General features: G+C 51.2%; 2 protein-coding genes and 1 non-coding gene across 6 annotated transcripts; 1 reads left to right on the plus strand and 2 right to left on the minus strand.

The window, feature by feature from the left end:
* Nucleotides 1-156: 156 nt before the first annotated feature.
* Trnar-acg lies at nt 157-229 on the minus strand. The gene has a single exon. It is a non-coding gene; the product is annotated as a tRNA-Arg (tRNA).
* Nucleotides 230-870: 641 nt separating this feature from the next.
* Nucleotides 871-8,697, minus strand: LOC121599125 (tyrosine-protein phosphatase non-receptor type 23). Of its 2 annotated transcripts, XM_041926665.1 has the most exons (8): nt 8,454-8,697; nt 3,971-8,308; nt 2,857-3,000; nt 2,609-2,629; nt 2,294-2,422; nt 1,831-2,206; nt 1,630-1,749; nt 871-1,546 (listed from the first exon to the last, which is right to left on the minus strand). In XM_041926665.1, the coding sequence occupies exons 1-8, from the start codon at nt 8,535-8,537 to the stop codon at nt 1,431-1,433; spliced, it is 5,328 nt and encodes a 1,775-aa protein (XP_041782599.1). In that variant the 5' UTR covers nt 8,538-8,697; the 3' UTR covers nt 871-1,430. The 2 variants fall into 2 exon arrangements, with proteins under 2 accessions (XP_041782599.1, XP_041782600.1); XM_041926666.1 differs by lacking the exon at nt 2,609-2,629.
* A 300-nt stretch (nt 8,698-8,997) lies between these two features.
* On the plus strand, nt 8,998-16,055 carry LOC121598697 (kelch-like protein diablo). Of its 3 annotated transcripts, none has more exons than XM_041925917.1 (5): nt 8,998-9,832; nt 11,400-11,497; nt 11,592-13,107; nt 13,200-13,387; nt 14,288-16,055. In XM_041925917.1, the coding sequence occupies exons 2-5, from the start codon at nt 11,454-11,456 to the stop codon at nt 14,310-14,312; spliced, it is 1,773 nt and encodes a 590-aa protein (XP_041781851.1). In that variant the 5' UTR covers nt 8,998-9,832; nt 11,400-11,453; the 3' UTR covers nt 14,313-16,055. The 3 variants fall into 3 exon arrangements, with proteins under 3 accessions (XP_041781851.1, XP_041781850.1, XP_041781849.1); XM_041925916.1 differs by lacking the exon at nt 8,998-9,832 and adding an exon at nt 11,035-11,311 and having other exon boundaries at nt 11,595-13,107; XM_041925915.1 differs by lacking the exon at nt 8,998-9,832 and adding an exon at nt 11,053-11,311.
* Nucleotides 16,056-16,079: the final 24 nt, after the last annotated feature.

The raw sequence follows: 16,079 nt of genomic DNA on the forward strand, positions 1-16,079 counted from the left end.
AGGGAGAGGGATTGAAAAGTGTCTATAAGGGAGAAGGGAAAAATATTCAATTGATTGTGATGGAACATGTGTGTGTGTGGGTATGTGTTTTGTACATATTGTAACGAAATTATTTTTTGTTAATTAATTCAAAATAAAAAAAAAAACCTCAATGTGCGATCCTGCCAGGAGTCGAACCTGGAATCTTCTGATCCGTAGTCAGACGCGTTATCCATTGCGCCACAGGACCTGTTGCGAAGAGAGACGCTTATTGACAAACCGGCACCTCTCACGCTTACACATTAAGTTCAGATGGCAATGAATTTAATAATCTTAGTATAATTCTTTACGATAAATGTCCTTTTAAGCTTAATATTTTTTTCTACTAGCAATTCAAACCCCTTTTCCCGTTCGGTAAAAATCCTCTAAAAACAATAGCAAGAAGCGAAACACAAAAAAAAACCCTAAATCGAATGCATCCTTGAACGCATTTCGGGTAGTGATTGCTATGTTGTTCTTCCTACAATGGCGATAATTTATGCTCTGCCACCCTTCCGGCAAACATGCATATTCATCCGGGCGGCATCAGCAGGTTAAAGGGGGCAGAGTGATCCTGAAGTGACCTGAATCGCGTCGACGCTGATGATGAATGAACGGCCTTGTTGTTAAGGGGTAGCTGATTTGTGAACGGTCCACCACCAACAACATCCCGTCATCCAACCGGACCCAGTGTCCTGGGTAAGTGTTGTGTTTTTTTGTTCGTTGTTCCATCTATTCTTCTATCCACATAAAAGAGAAAGGGGTGAGGAGAGTTTTATGATTTTTTAAAACCGTGTTTTTTCTTTTCTTTCTCAGAGACAAGCGTAACCGTGGGTAGCAGAGGCGTTGATGTCCTTTTACGATAGAAATAATAGATATAGTTTATTGCCAAACGAAGAAACCTAGGCTTCTGCCTCGTTTTTTTACGCTTTGTTCTTCTCTTCGCTCTCTCTCCCTGTGTCTTTCTTTTAACGAAAATAAAATTGCGTCTATTATGCTTAAATACAACTCCCTTCCAACCAAGCGGTGGTGGTGTGCTGTTCATCCAACATATTATTGCTCCTCATTCCGCTGCCCAGCAATATAAATAAATATACGTTTACATTATACATTATATACCCCAATAAATGGTCAACAATTTGGAATAATAGTCGAAATAGAATTGTGTAGACGTTTGAATAAAAATGGAATAATTGCTGCAATGCAAAGAGTATGATTAAATAGCGTCGGTGCAAAAGATGCGCTTTCAAGCGGTCCATGCAATGAATAACAGAGAATTTCCTTCCCACCGTTCTCGCATGGGAATTGAACTGGACCAGTTCCCTCGAGCAGTCAGCAGCAAGCGAGCTGCTCAAACAGCAATCTCGCCGGGTAGCACAAACGATCCCTGCCCCGTTATTGCGCGCGCTACACTACTTCAGCTTCCACAGTGGATCGAGATCTTTAAACGGATCGTTGTTGGCTTCCTCCTTGACGGTGCTGCTTGCCACCTGGGCCGACTTCATTTGGTACGACGTCAGTATGCCACCTGTCGCAGTGGAAATGGAGTAGATGAAACACGTTAACAATTGAAAAAACAGAAACAATCGCTCAAAGCTGCACGGCGCTTACGTTTGTTCAGTATGCCATGCCCGTTATTAAGCACGATCTGATAGGACAGCTGTATCAAGTTCGGATCGCGCAGTGCACCCTTCCGCTGGCAGCAGATCCGGTACCAAATGTCGATTACATCTGCAAAACAAAAATTGCCGACAGGAAAAGTGTGTTAATATATCATGAAATTGTGCCTCTCTAGGTTTTGTTTTCACATACTTATCAGCAGCGGTTTCCTGGTTTGGGTCGCCAGTATGGTGACGATCGCCACCGTCACCAGGCTCGACCGATCGGTCCCGTTCAGGCAGTTCAGCACGAGCGGACGCAGCTGCGGTGGTAGCTTCTGCTCTTGGTTGTACTGGCGGTACGAGTCGATCAGGTTCTGCGCCACGCCCAGTATCTGTTCGGGCGAGTTTTTCGGCCACAGCTTCGGCTGCAACAGTGCCACGGTCAGGGAGTAGTCCGAGCCGAGCATGCTGATGCGCAGCGTACGCTCGGTGCAGTGCGTTAGGTCGAACTGCTTCATCAGCGTTACCGATACGTCACCGTAGCTAAGCTCTTTGCCGACTTCCGTGGGCCAGAAGGGATCCAGCAGCTTTAGAGAAGGTGGAGGAAAGGACGGAGAGAGCGTTTTATAGTTGCTTAATTTTGTGCTAAAATGCACCAAAAGCACACAGCTTACCTCGTTGGCGGTATGCAGACAGACGATCACGTTCGACTTCTGGGACCAGATCATGTTCCAAAAATCGTTCACCGTGTTCGGTAGCGGCGCTTGGGCGAGAATGAAGTGAGGGCAGCCAAACCCAAGGTCCTGTATGGGAAGAGGGAGAACAAATTTATGGTAATAGTAACACTACAAAATAAGCTCCGCTTTTCTTCAAACAATAATTAACTCTGTTTGCGTTGTGGGATGAGCTGTATGGTGGAAAATGAAGCTAGCCAGGTATAATAAAGGGCAAAAGTGGCGAGGCCGGGGGGGGGGGGGACTTAAACTTACCAATTTTGAATCCTTTTGAAACTTTTAGTTATTTTTTTTTGGTTTTGGTTAAAAAAGGTGAAAAGTTTGAAAAAAAGAACGGAAGGAAAATTAAACACAAAGTCCAAGGAATCGATTTTTGGTTGTTGTTTCAAATCAAGACTTCTTTCCACTTCCATTGCTATCAAGTAGAATTTTCATGATCACCGTTGCCACATAAGCTTTTCCTTGTTTTTTTTGCGATCTTCAAACGAAACAAACGAACTCACCTTTACGTAAACCGCGTTGATATAGTTGTCCGTATCGGTGGACAGCTGTACGCGGGCGTGATCGTACGGGACGCAGTCGATCGAGCGATTCTTTTCCGGAAACAGGCGGGCCACGCTCACCTGTCGCTTTGCCTCTTCCTTTACCTACGGCATGGGAAAATGAGCCATTATCCGGGTCTTTTGCACTCAATATTTATTACTTTGAGTAGTGGTGGGAACTCAGAATCAGAACTACCCCATTCCGATTTTGTATTCAGAATCAATTCCGGAGCCAATTCCGATCCTGGAATCGATTCTGATATTCTGATTCTGAGATTCTCATCGATATTCTTATGGAGATGTTGAAAACGACTCCGATTTCAAAGCCGATTCTGATTTCCGAGCCAATTCAGAATCTGGAGCCGATTTCGATTCCGGAACCGATTCCAACTCCGGAACCGATTCTGATTCCGAAGCCGATTTCTGAGTCAATTCCGGAGAAAACTGATCCCGGACCTACTATCCGGAATCGATTCCAGAAAACTTTGGAGCTAGTTGGAATCGATTCCGACGAAAATTTCATTTTTCCTATCACTACTTCTGAAACTCCAAACTAGTGATGAGCTCTCTGGAGCGCTCCCACGACTTCGATCCGACTCGGGCTGTTGTTAGTCTGATTCTAACTCCGGTAAAATTGAAACCAATTGTTCTGCCCGGGGTCTGGAGTCGTCCGGATTCGTCCGGAGTCGTGCAGAGTCGTTTGGAGTCGGAAACGTCCGGAGTCGGACGGATTCGAGCGGAGTCGGAGTCATTTGGAGTCGTGCAGGGTCGATTGGAGTCGACCAGAATCGGAGTCCGGTACAATGTGCTTGTGATCAGACATTTCATTTGATTGTGTTTTTTGACTCCAGATGACTCCGGATGACTCAGAACGATTCCGAGAGACTCCTGACGACTTTAGATGACTTGGGACGTCTTTGGATGACTCCGGACTGCTCTGGACCTTTTCTGATGACTCAGGGCGACTCTGCTGAGCGGACCTACTTTCCGAAGTCGGTTCCGCAAATATCGGAGTCGAATCGGAGTCGACTCCGAATTTTTGCCAACTTTATCCATCACTAGACCCCAAACTCACCAGCAAATCCTGCAGCTCTTTCCACTTGCTATCCAGCGGGGTCGTGCCGTTCAGCGTTTTCACGCCGCTCGTTTCGACAAACTTCTCCAACCGCTCCACCTCCTTGTGGAACCACTTGAGAGTCGCCCCGTCCTCGAACGGGTCCGGTTTGGTGGGGCGTAGAAACACATTGTCCGCTGGGTTGGCGGCGGCACCGGACACCGTAGCGGTCGCACCACACACCGAGGCACTTTCCCAGTCGAAGCTGGAGCTCAGATCGGAGCAGAGCGATAGATTGTCCAGGCTTGGTTTGCGCTCCCCAATCACCGACGAGCTCGCAGCGGGCACAGCGGTCGGAACGGTTTGAGTCGGGTCTGGGACGACCGCCTTTTCCACAACCGGTTTCTCCACAGCCGCAGCTTTCGTTGGGGTAAGAATAACGCTGGCCGCTGCTTCACTTCCATCGACTGCGGCGCTACTCACGATGGAACTGGCCGTGGGTTGTGGCTGCAAAATTGGTGCCGCAATCGGTGGGACTAGCGCGGGCGAAAAATCAATCCCCGACAGGAGGTCAATATTTTTCGACTGCGTCGTTTGCGGCGACACGACCGACTGCTGCTGGGTGGTGGAGGAGGATGATGATGATGCGGTGGTCGTTGTCGTGTTTTGCGATCCCGTACTGTCCACGTACGAGTTGGTGTGATGCGAATAGTGCGCCACATTGGCCGTGGGGTCGTTCGGTGCGCTGTGCGCCGCTGGCGGGAGTGGGCTCTGCTGCACAACGGCGGTCGGATCGGGTTGCGATGCTAAATACTGGTTCGATTGTACGGTGGAGTAGGAGGAGGTTTGGTGATAGTAGCCGGCGGAGGTTGCTGCACCGCTGGTTGTGTTGTAGTAGGATGAATTTGCATTCGCGGGCTGTCCTTGTGGGTACGCGGAGGGCGCTGGTGTGCCGCCAGTCGAAAGCTGATACGGCTGGGAGGCGGATGAGTCGACCGATGCTGGTGCCGCTGTTTGGCCGGATGCGGAGTACGTGGCGGCCATGGTGCTGCTGCCAAGCTGCGGATTGGACACGTACTGGTTCGCGTACGAGCCGGCCGTTGCGTTGTTCGAATCGTACTGGAAGCCGCTGGTGTAGTCGTACGCACCGGTTTGCGGATTGTACGAATATCCCGGATGCGACCCGTACGAGGCAGTCTGTTCCGTCTGATAAGGCGCTTGTTGGTAGTACGGGGTGGTGGTGGAGCCGGCGCCGTACGGTTGCTGCGGTGCGGGCTGCTGATACGGCGGCTGTTGGGGCACTGTTTGTCCGTAGTTTCCGTAGGCGGCAGGATCTTGAGACGAAGACACGGACGTCATTGATTCGTTCGAAGATGTCGGGTACGGTGCGGGGTAGGCGTTGGGTTGTGATACAGTTGGATATTGCTGTTGTTGCTGTTGCTGTTGTTGGTTAACGCCAACCGAGCTCTGATAAGCCGCTACCTGTGAATAGCCCTGATTGGAGCTCGTGCCGGCGGTTTGATTCGCGTAACTTCCATCCGCCGTCGGTTGTTGGAGATTCATGGCAGAAAACTGTTGATTCAGCTGGCCCCAGGAGGCTTGCTGTTGGGTCACGTCGGACGAAGCAGATGATGCCGACGGAGCTGGGGAGGGCTGTTGCGCCGGTGGGGGCATTTGCTGTTGCCCGTACTGGCCGTAGTCGTATCCGGTTGTGTTCGATGACTGAGGCATCTGGGCCTGATTGTTGTAGTAATAGTTCGTGGAGGTTTGATTTTGGTACACAGGATTCACGTATCCCGTGGCAACGGTGGAGCCAGTGGCAGATGGCTGTGGCTGAGTTTGGTGCTGGGTAGAGTACTGACTGTAATCATACCCTGTACCTCCGACGGACATGTTGGAATTACCTCCATATTGCATTTGCTGTTGTTGCTGTTGCTGTTGTTGTTGTTGCTGTTGTTGCTGGTGATACTGCTGATGATAATTGGTGTACGAATCTTGATAGTATCCTCCCGTACCGCCTCCCGCCATCCCTACCACCGGCGCGTTACTTTCCGAACCAACCGGAGCAGGTCGCACGGACGGTAAATGGGTCGCCGTGTTCTTATCCACACCTGCCGCTTTTATAGACCCCAAGCTGATGGTGCCCGCCTTCAGATAGTCCTTCAGCTTTGGACCTCCGCTTCCACCACCGCTTCCAGTGCTCGAAATGCCCCCAGCACCACCACCGATCGTTCCCACCGCTCCACTACTATCGATCGACGACCGTTTCAGCACATTGCTCGACTTTAGCTTCTGGTTGCGCTCCTCCTCCTGCACGTCGCAGGCCGCCTTCACCCGCGAGTACAGCTTCTGCACGTTGCTCTGCAGCTTGCGGTAAAACTCCAGCCCCTTGGCGCTCTTCGACAGCAAATCCTCGTACACGTCGAACGAGGCGGACAGCGAGGAGAAGAACTGATCGCGCTTCGTTTTCACATCGGACAGGCTCTTCAGTGCCGGCGCACACTTGGCGTACACCTCGGTCAGCGCTTTCAGTATGTTTCCCTGCGCCTTCATGTTCTGCTCCAGAAAACCGACCAGCTGATCGTGCTTCCCGAGCTCCTTCCGGAACAGCTCGTCCATCTTCTGCTTCTGCTCCGACCCACCGCCCTCGAGGGCGATCAGCTGCGACGTGATGTCGTCGTCGGTGATGTTTTGCCGCAGCTCCTGGTACAGCTTGACGCGCTGCACCTTCATTTCCTTCACCTTCTGCACGATCGTGTTCAGCTCCTGGAAGACCGCCTCGTCGAACTGCTCGGTGCAGACCGGGATCTGCGCCTTAATGTCCGGCAGCGGCTGCGAAAGTATCTTCAGATTGTGCACGTGCAGTCCCATCGCCTTCCGCAGCGTGTCGTTGCTTTCGCCCGCCTTGTTGTGCGCCTCCTGGTACTTGGCCAGCTCGCGCCCAAGCTCGACCATGTGGGCGCCACCGTTCGAGCGCTGCCCGATCTTGGCCTGATACTGCTCCTCGCGGATTTCATCCTGCCGGAGCAGATTCTTGATCTCCTTCAGCGTTAGCTCCACGTCCGAGCAGGTATCGGCCAGCGTCGACATCGACTGCACCAGATCGCTGATGGCGTTCGGTTTCGCCTGCAGCTCCGCGCAACGATCCACCAGCCCCTGGGGCAGTCGCTTGTCGTCCGCCGTCCGGGGCGCCTCAATCGCGTCCAAGTTCAGCGAATCGATGAACGTTTGCAGCTCCACCTCCTTATCGTCCAGCTTGGTGCCGATCGTGCGCAGCAGCGTAGCCTTCTCCTCGCTGTACATCGAGCTGCTTTCGTGCGCCTTCATCGGCACCAGCCGATGGAAGATGTCCTCGCCCATCGCTTCCGGGTCGGTCACGTTGAACGCGATCCCGTTCACCAGATTCGCGCCCTGCACCGCCGTGATCGCGCTCAGATCCGGCACCTCCTCGTGGTAGATGAACTCGTTCTCGTTTTTCGCCGCCTTTCGCTTCGCCTCCACCACGTCCATCGTGAACTGCAGCGCGTCGTTCACCTGCTCAATGTTCGCCAGCCCCTTCGACTCTTTGCGCGCCTCCTCCAGCTTGTCGAACGACGCCTGGTACAGCGCGACCCGCTCGCCCATCTTCTGCTGCTCCTCCGACTGCTGCCCCTGGTACAGCAGCAGTATGCAGGACAGGTAGGAGATTTTAAAGCGCACGTAGCGCCGCCACTCCTTGAACTGCTTGCTGCCGACAATGTCCTGCACCCGCCCATCGTCCCCGCTCTGCGTGAGCAGCGCCGCCAGCGCCGAATTGTAGTAGCTCACGATCTGTGCCGTCACCTTCGCGATGATGCCCGACTTCCGGTTGTCGCACAGGCTCTTCTCCATGATGCACTCCTGGGCCTGGGCCAGGCAGAGCGCCTGCATGAAGATGAGCAGCTCGGTCGACAGGTCGCCCTGCAGCAGCAGCGCGTAGTTGTCCTTCACGTACCCGTACGCCCAGGCCGCACACTGGAAGTGGGTGCACGCCTTCTTCATGCTTTCCGGATCGGCCCGGCCCTCGGCCGCCCCGAGCTGCGTGTGCAGCGCGGCAAAGTTATGCAGCACGGCCGCCATCTCGTACTTGAGGTTCCATTTCGTGAGCGTCGCGCCAGAGTACAGGTCCTTCCAGTGGAAGGTGAGCAGCTGCTGGCCCTCACTCACCGCTCCGAGCAGAAACCGGTTCTGGATCGAGTGGAGCTGGCAGTAGTAGCGGCGGACGGTGGCCGTCCCGTCGACGTCGCGCGTCGGCCGCACGGCATTACCCCGGAGCTGCTCGAGCTGATAGCATTCCTTGCTGTACGAGGCCGGATCTTCCTGGTAGTACTCCGCAATGTACTGTTGGGGACGGAAGATAAAGAAAGAGCGAGGTCATTGCAGCAAATGCTAATTTAATTTACGACAAGCCGAGCTCTGTGACGTCCTCCATAGAAAACGATGATTCATTTGCAACCCCCCATCGCCTCCTGCACACCTCCCCTACCTGCTTGAGGGAGGAAAAGTTGGTCTGCTCCGGGCTGGTTTTCAGCTCGAAGCTAACCATCGGCATCCGCGGCACGGCCTCCATTGGTGGGGCGGACTGGTGTGGACACTCGGGAGACCCTCAATCCGGACTCGCTATCACGGTGAATTTACGAAAACCCCGAACGTTTGCACAAACACACTACCCAGCGATATTCACACACTCTCTCTTCTTTCTTCTCCAAAGAACGAAATCGGTTTGTTGTTTTTTTTTCTTTCCCTGACAAAACAACAGCCGATCAGGCACGGTGTGACGTCCGCGGTCAAACGCAACGATGCGGGAATGGTGTTGATTTTTAGAAAAACACACGAAAAAAGCCAGTTTAAGTAATCAATAACTAAAATAAATTATTTTCATAATATTAAGATGAATTTGGAAGCAAAAAACTTTGCTTTTTACGATAAATAATCAAAACAATAAAAATTTGCCTGTGTACGCGTTTACGACACCTCGGGTTGAATACTTCTCTTACCCGTCTGCCTGCGCTCGGCCTTTTTGCTCGCTCGCGCCTGTCAAACAAACCCATCATCATCATCATTTTCGCGTACGACACGGAAGGGAACGAAAATATAATTGTTCACCTAGCTGAACCCTTCCGAAAAAAATAAAACTGCACCTTGCTGCAGTGTTAAAGGTGAAAAGAGTGTTTGGTGATCATCTTCCGCCAGATCAAAGTAGCCGACACAATCGAAATCGAAACGACCGCCCTGCCAACAAGAACAGGAACATCAGTGAGCAATTGCGTGCAAAAGTGTGTTCCTGCTGTGTGCGTGCGTGTGCGTTCGTGAAAAGCAGTGAAAAAAGAGAAAAGCCCCCCTGCGAGAGTGTTTCGCGGTTCGGGAGTGAAGAAGGTGGAAGCGTAATTGCGCTTTTGGGGGAAAAAGATGGTCCCGCCAGCATCGTCCAGTGTGTGTTGCCGCCCTGCTACTACCACCACCCCCGCTGGTCGCCACTGTGGGGCAGATGTGCAGTGAAGAAAGGTGAAGAAAGGAAACGGTGCCCTTTTTGGTTTGCTGCAGTAGCAGCAGCAGCAGCAGAAGGGTAAGGGCCGAGAAGACGTGCGTGCGAAGGAAGCGAAGAGTGTGTGTGTGGGAGAAGAAGCAAAAGAATCCGAACGGCGATATCCACACACACACACACACATACACATCCGTGTTGTGCGTGTGTTTTTTCGCGTAAAATAAAAGGTGTAGCCAAAGCGCCGGGAAAGGGTTTACGGGCGGTCCCCCGAGATAGAGTGAGTGCACGCTTGTGTGTGTGTGTGTGTGCGCGCGTGACAGAAAGAAAGAGAGGGCTGCCCGCTTCCGCTCGCCACCGTGGTGTGAATAAAAGTTACAAAGGTAAGAGTGGGTGGGTGTTTTTTTTCTCTTGTAAAGCTAGTGGGGTGGAGGGTGGGATGCCAAACGGGGCTACAATTGTGCAACCAGCGGCTTAAATTCGTGCAAAAATTATCCCTTCCCCCGGCGCACCAGGTCAAGGATCGTGCCATACTGTGTGTGTGTGTGTGTATGTGTGCGTGGAAAATTGGGTGTGCACATGGGATCAGCAGAACGTTTGAGAGCGAGGTTGTGCGGAGAAGCGGCTCTAAATTAAATTAAATTGAATAATTCTGTGACCTAGCTGGACCTAGGATTCGAGGGAGGGGTCGCATGGGGTACGATGAAAACGGGTTGAAATGTTATCCATCATCCCCCCCCCCCCACCCCTTTTCGTTGGCTGGGAGAAACAATCAATACCATCATCGCGCACCGGCTTCTGCGATTTGCTGTTTTCCACGCGTAGCAGATGGTGTGCTGCTGCTGCTGCTCTAGAATCCTTGCAAATTGCATCTGCGCTAATGTACAGTGCGGTACACAGCATCGTCTACAGCATGAAATTGGAGGATTGTGAAGGATTTGATGAGATACAATGATTGTACAATATTGTGTAAAGACTTGTATACTACTTCTTTTTGGCTCAACAACCGTTGACGGTCAAGGCCTGCCTGTACTACTTGTGGGGTTGGCTTTCAATGACTTTTAGATCCCCCCCCCCTACTATCCTACTATAGTCAGTCCCACGTATGGCGGCATTGTCTATTTGGGGCTTGAATCCATGACGGGCATGTCGTTAAGTCGTACGAGTGGACGACTGTACCATGAGACCGGCTAAAAACTTATATACTACTTATAAAACTTTTTAAAAATTCCGCCAAGACAAACTTGGAATTGGTAAACATTATTGGACGTTTTTTTAAACTGTAACGCAATTTATAACGCCAAATCTTAGTGTTCCAATGTATTAATTTTAAAAGCTAAAACAAACCCAAATATATTCTTACAAACAAATTCAATTCGTTCGATGGCGCATTATTTGTGTCACACACTGTACTGTACCTTGGTTGCGCGCAAGCGGGGGCTTACACCCGCCACAACACTGCAGCCAGCCAGTGGGAGCACCGTTATCGCCACACCGGGTCAGAGTCCGGCTGCATCGCATCGTCAGCACGGCCAAAAACCAGCCGGGAAACAAATCTCGGGAACTCGTTTTTAGAACCGCGGCTGCTGCTGCCACGTTCTTTGCCTGTTGGCGTTTCGGCGCACCAGCACGAATTAACCTGTTTGGAAAGGAACGTTAGAAAATACTACCGCTACCCCGGCCCGCACGGGATCGAACGGCACGGAGGACAGGTTCTTACAGTTTTTAGTTGCGCTTCGTCATTCGCGGACGGAAGAATTTTCAGTTCACAATAACGAGGCGATTTTGGTTTTTCCTCTCTGATGGTCCAAGTAACCTTTGTGCAATTAATGGCAACGGGCCTTAGTCCCAAAAAGAAAAAGGTTGCAGTCATTCCGTACCAAGTGATTGCATCTCGGTCAAATTCATTCTAAACATACCGTCTCTTCTTCTTTTTCTTCTTCTTTGCAGATAGATACCGTGTGGGGTTGGGCCTCTGCCCCGCTGCGCCTTGCGGGTAACAGAATGGGTGACGTGCTCATATCGGACCGGCCACCGTCACCGGCGAGGTTAGTAGTAGTAGATGCCTTTGCCATGCCGGCGAGGCCTTGTCCAACCCCAAAACCTGTCTAATGGTCTATTTTCCTCTCTCTCTCCTTCCAGCAGACTATCGCACACATCGGAGAAGCATCCCCGGGTGACGCTGCAGGAGCTGAACGTGCTGCGCCGCCACCGGGAGCTGTGCGATGTCGTGATCAACGTGAAGGGGCGCAAAATCTTCGCCCACCGCGTGATCCTGTCCGCCTGCAGCCCGTACTTCCGGGCGATGTTTACGGGTGAGCTGGAGGAGTCGCGCCAGACCGAGGTGACGATCTGCGACATCGACGAGAACGCGATGGAGCTGCTGATCGACTTCTGCTACACCTCGCACATCGTGGTGGAGGAGTCGAACGTGCAGCCGCTGCTGCCGGCCGCCTGCCTGCTGCAGCTGGCGGAAATACAGGACATCTGCTGCGAGTTTCTGAAGCGCCAGCTCGACCCGGAGAACTGTCTCGGCATACGGGCGTTCGCCGATACGCACTCCTGCCGGGAGCTGCTCCGGATCGCGGACAAGTTCACGCAGCACAACTTCCAGGAGGTGATGGAGAGCGAGGAGTTCCTGCTACTGCCGGTCGGCCAGCTGGTGGACATCATCTGCAGCGACGAGCTGAACGTGCGATCGGAGGAGCAGGTGTTTAATGCGGTAATGGCCTGGTTGAAGTACAACGTGGCCGACCGGCGCCAGCACCTGGCGCAGGTCCTGCAGCACGTCCGGATGCCGCTGCTCAGCCCCAAGTTTCTGGTCGGCACGGTCGGGTCGGATCTGCTGGTGCGGTCGGACGAAGCGTGCCGCGATCTGGTGGACGAGGCGAAGAACTATCTGCTGCTGCCGCAGGAGCGCCCGCTCATGCAGGGGCCGCGCACCCGGCCACGGAAGCCGACGCGCCGCGGCGAGGTGCTGTTCGCGGTCGGTGGCTGGTGCTCGGGCGACGCGATCGCGTCCGTGGAGCGGTTCGATCCGGAAACGGCCGACTGGAAGATGGTGGCGCCGATGAGCAAGCGGCGCTGCGGCGTCGGGGTCGCCGTGCTGAATGATCTGCTGTACGCGGTCGGGGGCCACGATGGGCAGAGCTACCTGAACAGCATCGAGCGGTACGATCCGCAAACGAACCAGTGGTCCTGCGATGTCGCCCCGACGACGAGCTGCCGCACCAGCGTGGGGGTGGCGGTGCTGGACGGCTTCCTGTACGCGGTCGGCGGCCAGGACGGGGTGCAGTGCCTGAACCACGTCGAGCGGTACGACCCGAAGGAGAACAAATGGTCCAAGGTGGCGCCGATGACGACGCGCCGGCTCGGGGTGGCGGTGGCCGTGCTCGGCGGCTACCTGTACGCGATCGGCGGTTCCGATGGGCAGTGCCCGCTCAACACGGTCGAGCGGTACGATCCGCGGCAGAACAAATGGTGCGCCGTCAGCCCGATGTCGACGCGAAGGAAACATCTCGGCTGCGCGGTGTTCAACAACTTCATCTACGCCGTCGGCGGGCGGGACGACTGTATGGAGCTGTCGTCGGCGGAGCGGTACAACCCGCACACCAACTCGTGGAGCCCGATCGTCGCGATGACGTCCAGGCGCAGTGGGGTAAGTGTGGATTGCGAACAATTTTTTTTCTAGTTGAATATTGGCGCACGGCAATTGTTTAAAACCAAAATGTGCTTTTGCCCCAAACACAGGTTGGACTAGCGGTGGTGAACGGTCAGCTGTACGCCGTCGGCGGCTTTGACGGTACCGCCTACCTGAAGACGATCGAGGTGTACGATCCGGAAACGAACCAGTGGCGCCTGTGCGGCTGCATGAACTATCGCCGGCTCGGTGGCGGTGTCGGTGTGATGCGCGCACCCCAAACCGAGAACTACATGTGGTAAATAGTCGCTTTTGCCTCTATCTCTGTCTCCCTCTCTCCCTCTCTCTCTCTCTCTCTCTCTCTCTCTCTCTCTCTCTCTCTCTCTCTCTCGCTGTCTCCGTCTGTCTGTCTGCCTGCCTGCCCTCTAACCCCAAGCAGTCGTGCTCTGGATTATTTCTCTCTATCTCCCGTGTTTTCCTTTGCCCTGACCTCATCCGTAATCTGTGTGCAATTCCGCAAACGACCATGCAATGATGGAACCTTCTATTTCCTATCCGTCCGTGGGGGGGGGGAGTGCGATTTGTTTGTGATAGGAAGAAAATGGTTGTTAAATGAGAGGATGGGGGGAAAACTAGTGTAGGCTAGTACATCGAAGTGTACGTCTGGAAGATTAGCATTAAAAGCGTTTAACGTTACTGGGAAAGGAGCCTCTAAAGAGACGCCACACGCTATTCATGAGTCAGCCTTTTCTTTCTTTTTTATGCTTTTTTTTAAACAAGCAAAATTCTTTTTCACTTCAGTACGCTCTTCAGTAAGATTCATAAAGAAGCCTCATTGTTTCGCTTGTACGCTTTTCTTTTCTTAGTTTTGTCTTCGTCGTTCTATAATTAGCAGCGTGTGTGTGCAAAGTGTCATTTAAAAATCATCGCCAAACCGCCTCCCATCACACCGTTCACGCGACTTTCTCATCATTCTCTCCGCTCTCCCCCATCTTTCGCCCGACTTCATCCTTCATCACGCTTCTCACACGTTCCATCCCATCCACCACACACAGAGCTTCACCCATCGCCGCGGCCAGGTCACCACCGCTTACGGGCGCGCGCTTGGCCTCGTGGTGGTTTGTTGGTTTTTGTTTTGCTCATATATTTTTGTTTTAACAATCATACAACCTCTTTCTTTACTTACCTTTACTTTTAGGATTCGCAAAGATTCCGTTGTTTAACATTCACACAAAACACATGCGGCCAGCTTCTGCGCTGCTACGCCGTCGGGCGGCGCGAGGCAGGAGCGCACGGTGCGGCAGTTCGGCGATGTGCCGTGGAACAGAAGTGGTCCGTACAAATGAGTAAACTGTGTGTGTGTGTTTGTGTGTGTTTGTGGAAAAAAGCGGACACGCGTATTATAAGTTTATGCTGTGTTTTTAGTAAGTAAAGGAAGACGTGTGAGCAGAGAGGAGCAAAAACAAAAACAAAAAGGAGACAACAACAAGGCAGGCAAAAGTTAGACGGTTTAAATAAAAAAAAAAGATTAAATTAAAAGGAAGTTGTCGCTCCTCCACACTACACTGCCAGTCGGTGCGTAGGGGAAATTTAATTGCAGGCAAAATATTGGAGGAAGTAAGGGGCAAGTTTAGACTAAATCCATACCACATAAATACACTAGATAGAAGGAAAGCCTGATTAAGTTTTGGAAGTCAGGCAGAGTTCAAGTCCATCCGATTTTGATTTCGGTTCAAAGCGCGACTCACACTACTCACACACACACGTTAACCGCGATTAATTTCATACAAGCAAACAATCTAAGTTATTAGGGGAGATCATTTATCGATAGTTTCAAATAGAGAGAACAAGAGAGAAAGAGGGAAAGAGCTAGCAGTTTATTTGTTTGCTTCCGTTTTCGGAAGTGTTTACATGCGTGAGGCGAGAGAAGAAGAGACAGTTACAAGCAACAACAACAACAACAACTATAACAGAAAAAATGCGATTATTTAAGTGGTATTTGCAAAATTGTTGTCTAACAACGTTCAATATTTTTGATATGATCTATTTTTTGCTTTCTTTTTTGTACTATTTGTGTACACACTGCAAGAAAAAAGTGTTATTTTTTTAAATATCAATTGGCACTTGACTCTTCGCAGTGCTTATGTGTTTTGTACATTTACTCTTTTTTGCAAGCTTTTTTGTCGTTGTATCCTTTTATTTTTCTCCATTTTTGATGCAATTTTTTTAGCCACAATCATGTGCTTTTGCCTTTGCTTTGCTGATATTTTTATATTGTTCTTTTTATTCTTAAAAAAAAGGCCATCTCTAGCTGACTTCACTATTGTCCGATCTAATCAAATACCATACATTTAGCATGTAGTAGGCACGATTACAAACTTCCACTTTGTACATATAGAACCACCCCTCCCCCTCTAAAACGTTGCATATAGATCTCAATCTTCACGATGAAAGGAATTGTCACAACTAGACAAAACAAAACAGGGCAAAAACGAAGGCCAAGGCATGATAAAAAGATAAAGGACGTCCGCAGGCGTTTAGGGTTAAAACAGTGATTTCATGTGCACCGCTCTCACACACACACCTAACATAAAAAAAAATATCACCGCATGTGCTTAATGTGTTGTTACTTCAGTTTTGTTTGTGCTCTGCTTCTCGTTCTCGTTTCTTCTGTGCGATGTATTGTTTGGCTTGCTAAAATGCTCATTCTAAGCCCGAAAATGGGCACAGCAACGGTGCGTGGTTATAGTTTGTTAGTTTTACATTCAATTTCCTCTCCACATGATGGTGGACTAATGAAAAAAAAAAAACAAGCAGAACAACAAATACTAAACTCAATCAAACGTGTCGTGTGTAACGGAGAAGAAACACAAAGCCCTAATTTCATGTTGGGAGAGAAAGATTAAAAAAAAAAATAGGAGAGGAAAAACGTTTCCAAACGTGTCCGCGTATGGCGTAGTAGAAAGTATTAGGAATTATTATAAAACACA

Source organism: Anopheles merus, chromosome 3L, assembly GCF_017562075.2.
Source record: "Anopheles merus strain MAF chromosome 3L, AmerM5.1, whole genome shotgun sequence".
In the NCBI taxonomy this organism is placed as follows: domain Eukaryota; kingdom Metazoa; phylum Arthropoda; class Insecta; order Diptera; family Culicidae; genus Anopheles; species Anopheles merus.

Coding starts and splice junctions, on each gene's coding strand:
- LOC121599125 (XM_041926665.1), bottom strand. CDS start 8,537: ATGGAGGCCGTGCCGCGGATGCCGATGGTTAGCTTCGAGCTGAAAACC. Junction 3,001..3,970: donor AAGAGCTGCAGGATTTGCTG/GTGAGTTTGGGG, acceptor CCCATGCCGTAG/GTAAAGGAAGAGGCAAAGCG. Junction 1,547..1,629: donor GCATGGCATACTGAACAAAC/GTAAGCGCCGTG, acceptor CCACTGCGACAG/GTGGCATACTGACGTCGTAC.
- LOC121598697 (XM_041925915.1), top strand. CDS start 11,252: ATGGTCCAAGTAACCTTTGTGCAATTAATGGCAACGGGCCTTAGTCCC. Junction 11,498..11,591: donor CGGCCACCGTCACCGGCGAG/GTTAGTAGTAGT, acceptor CTCTCCTTCCAG/CAGACTATCGCACACATCGG. Junction 13,388..14,287: donor CAAACCGAGAACTACATGTG/GTAAATAGTCGC, acceptor CTTTACTTTTAG/GATTCGCAAAGATTCCGTTG.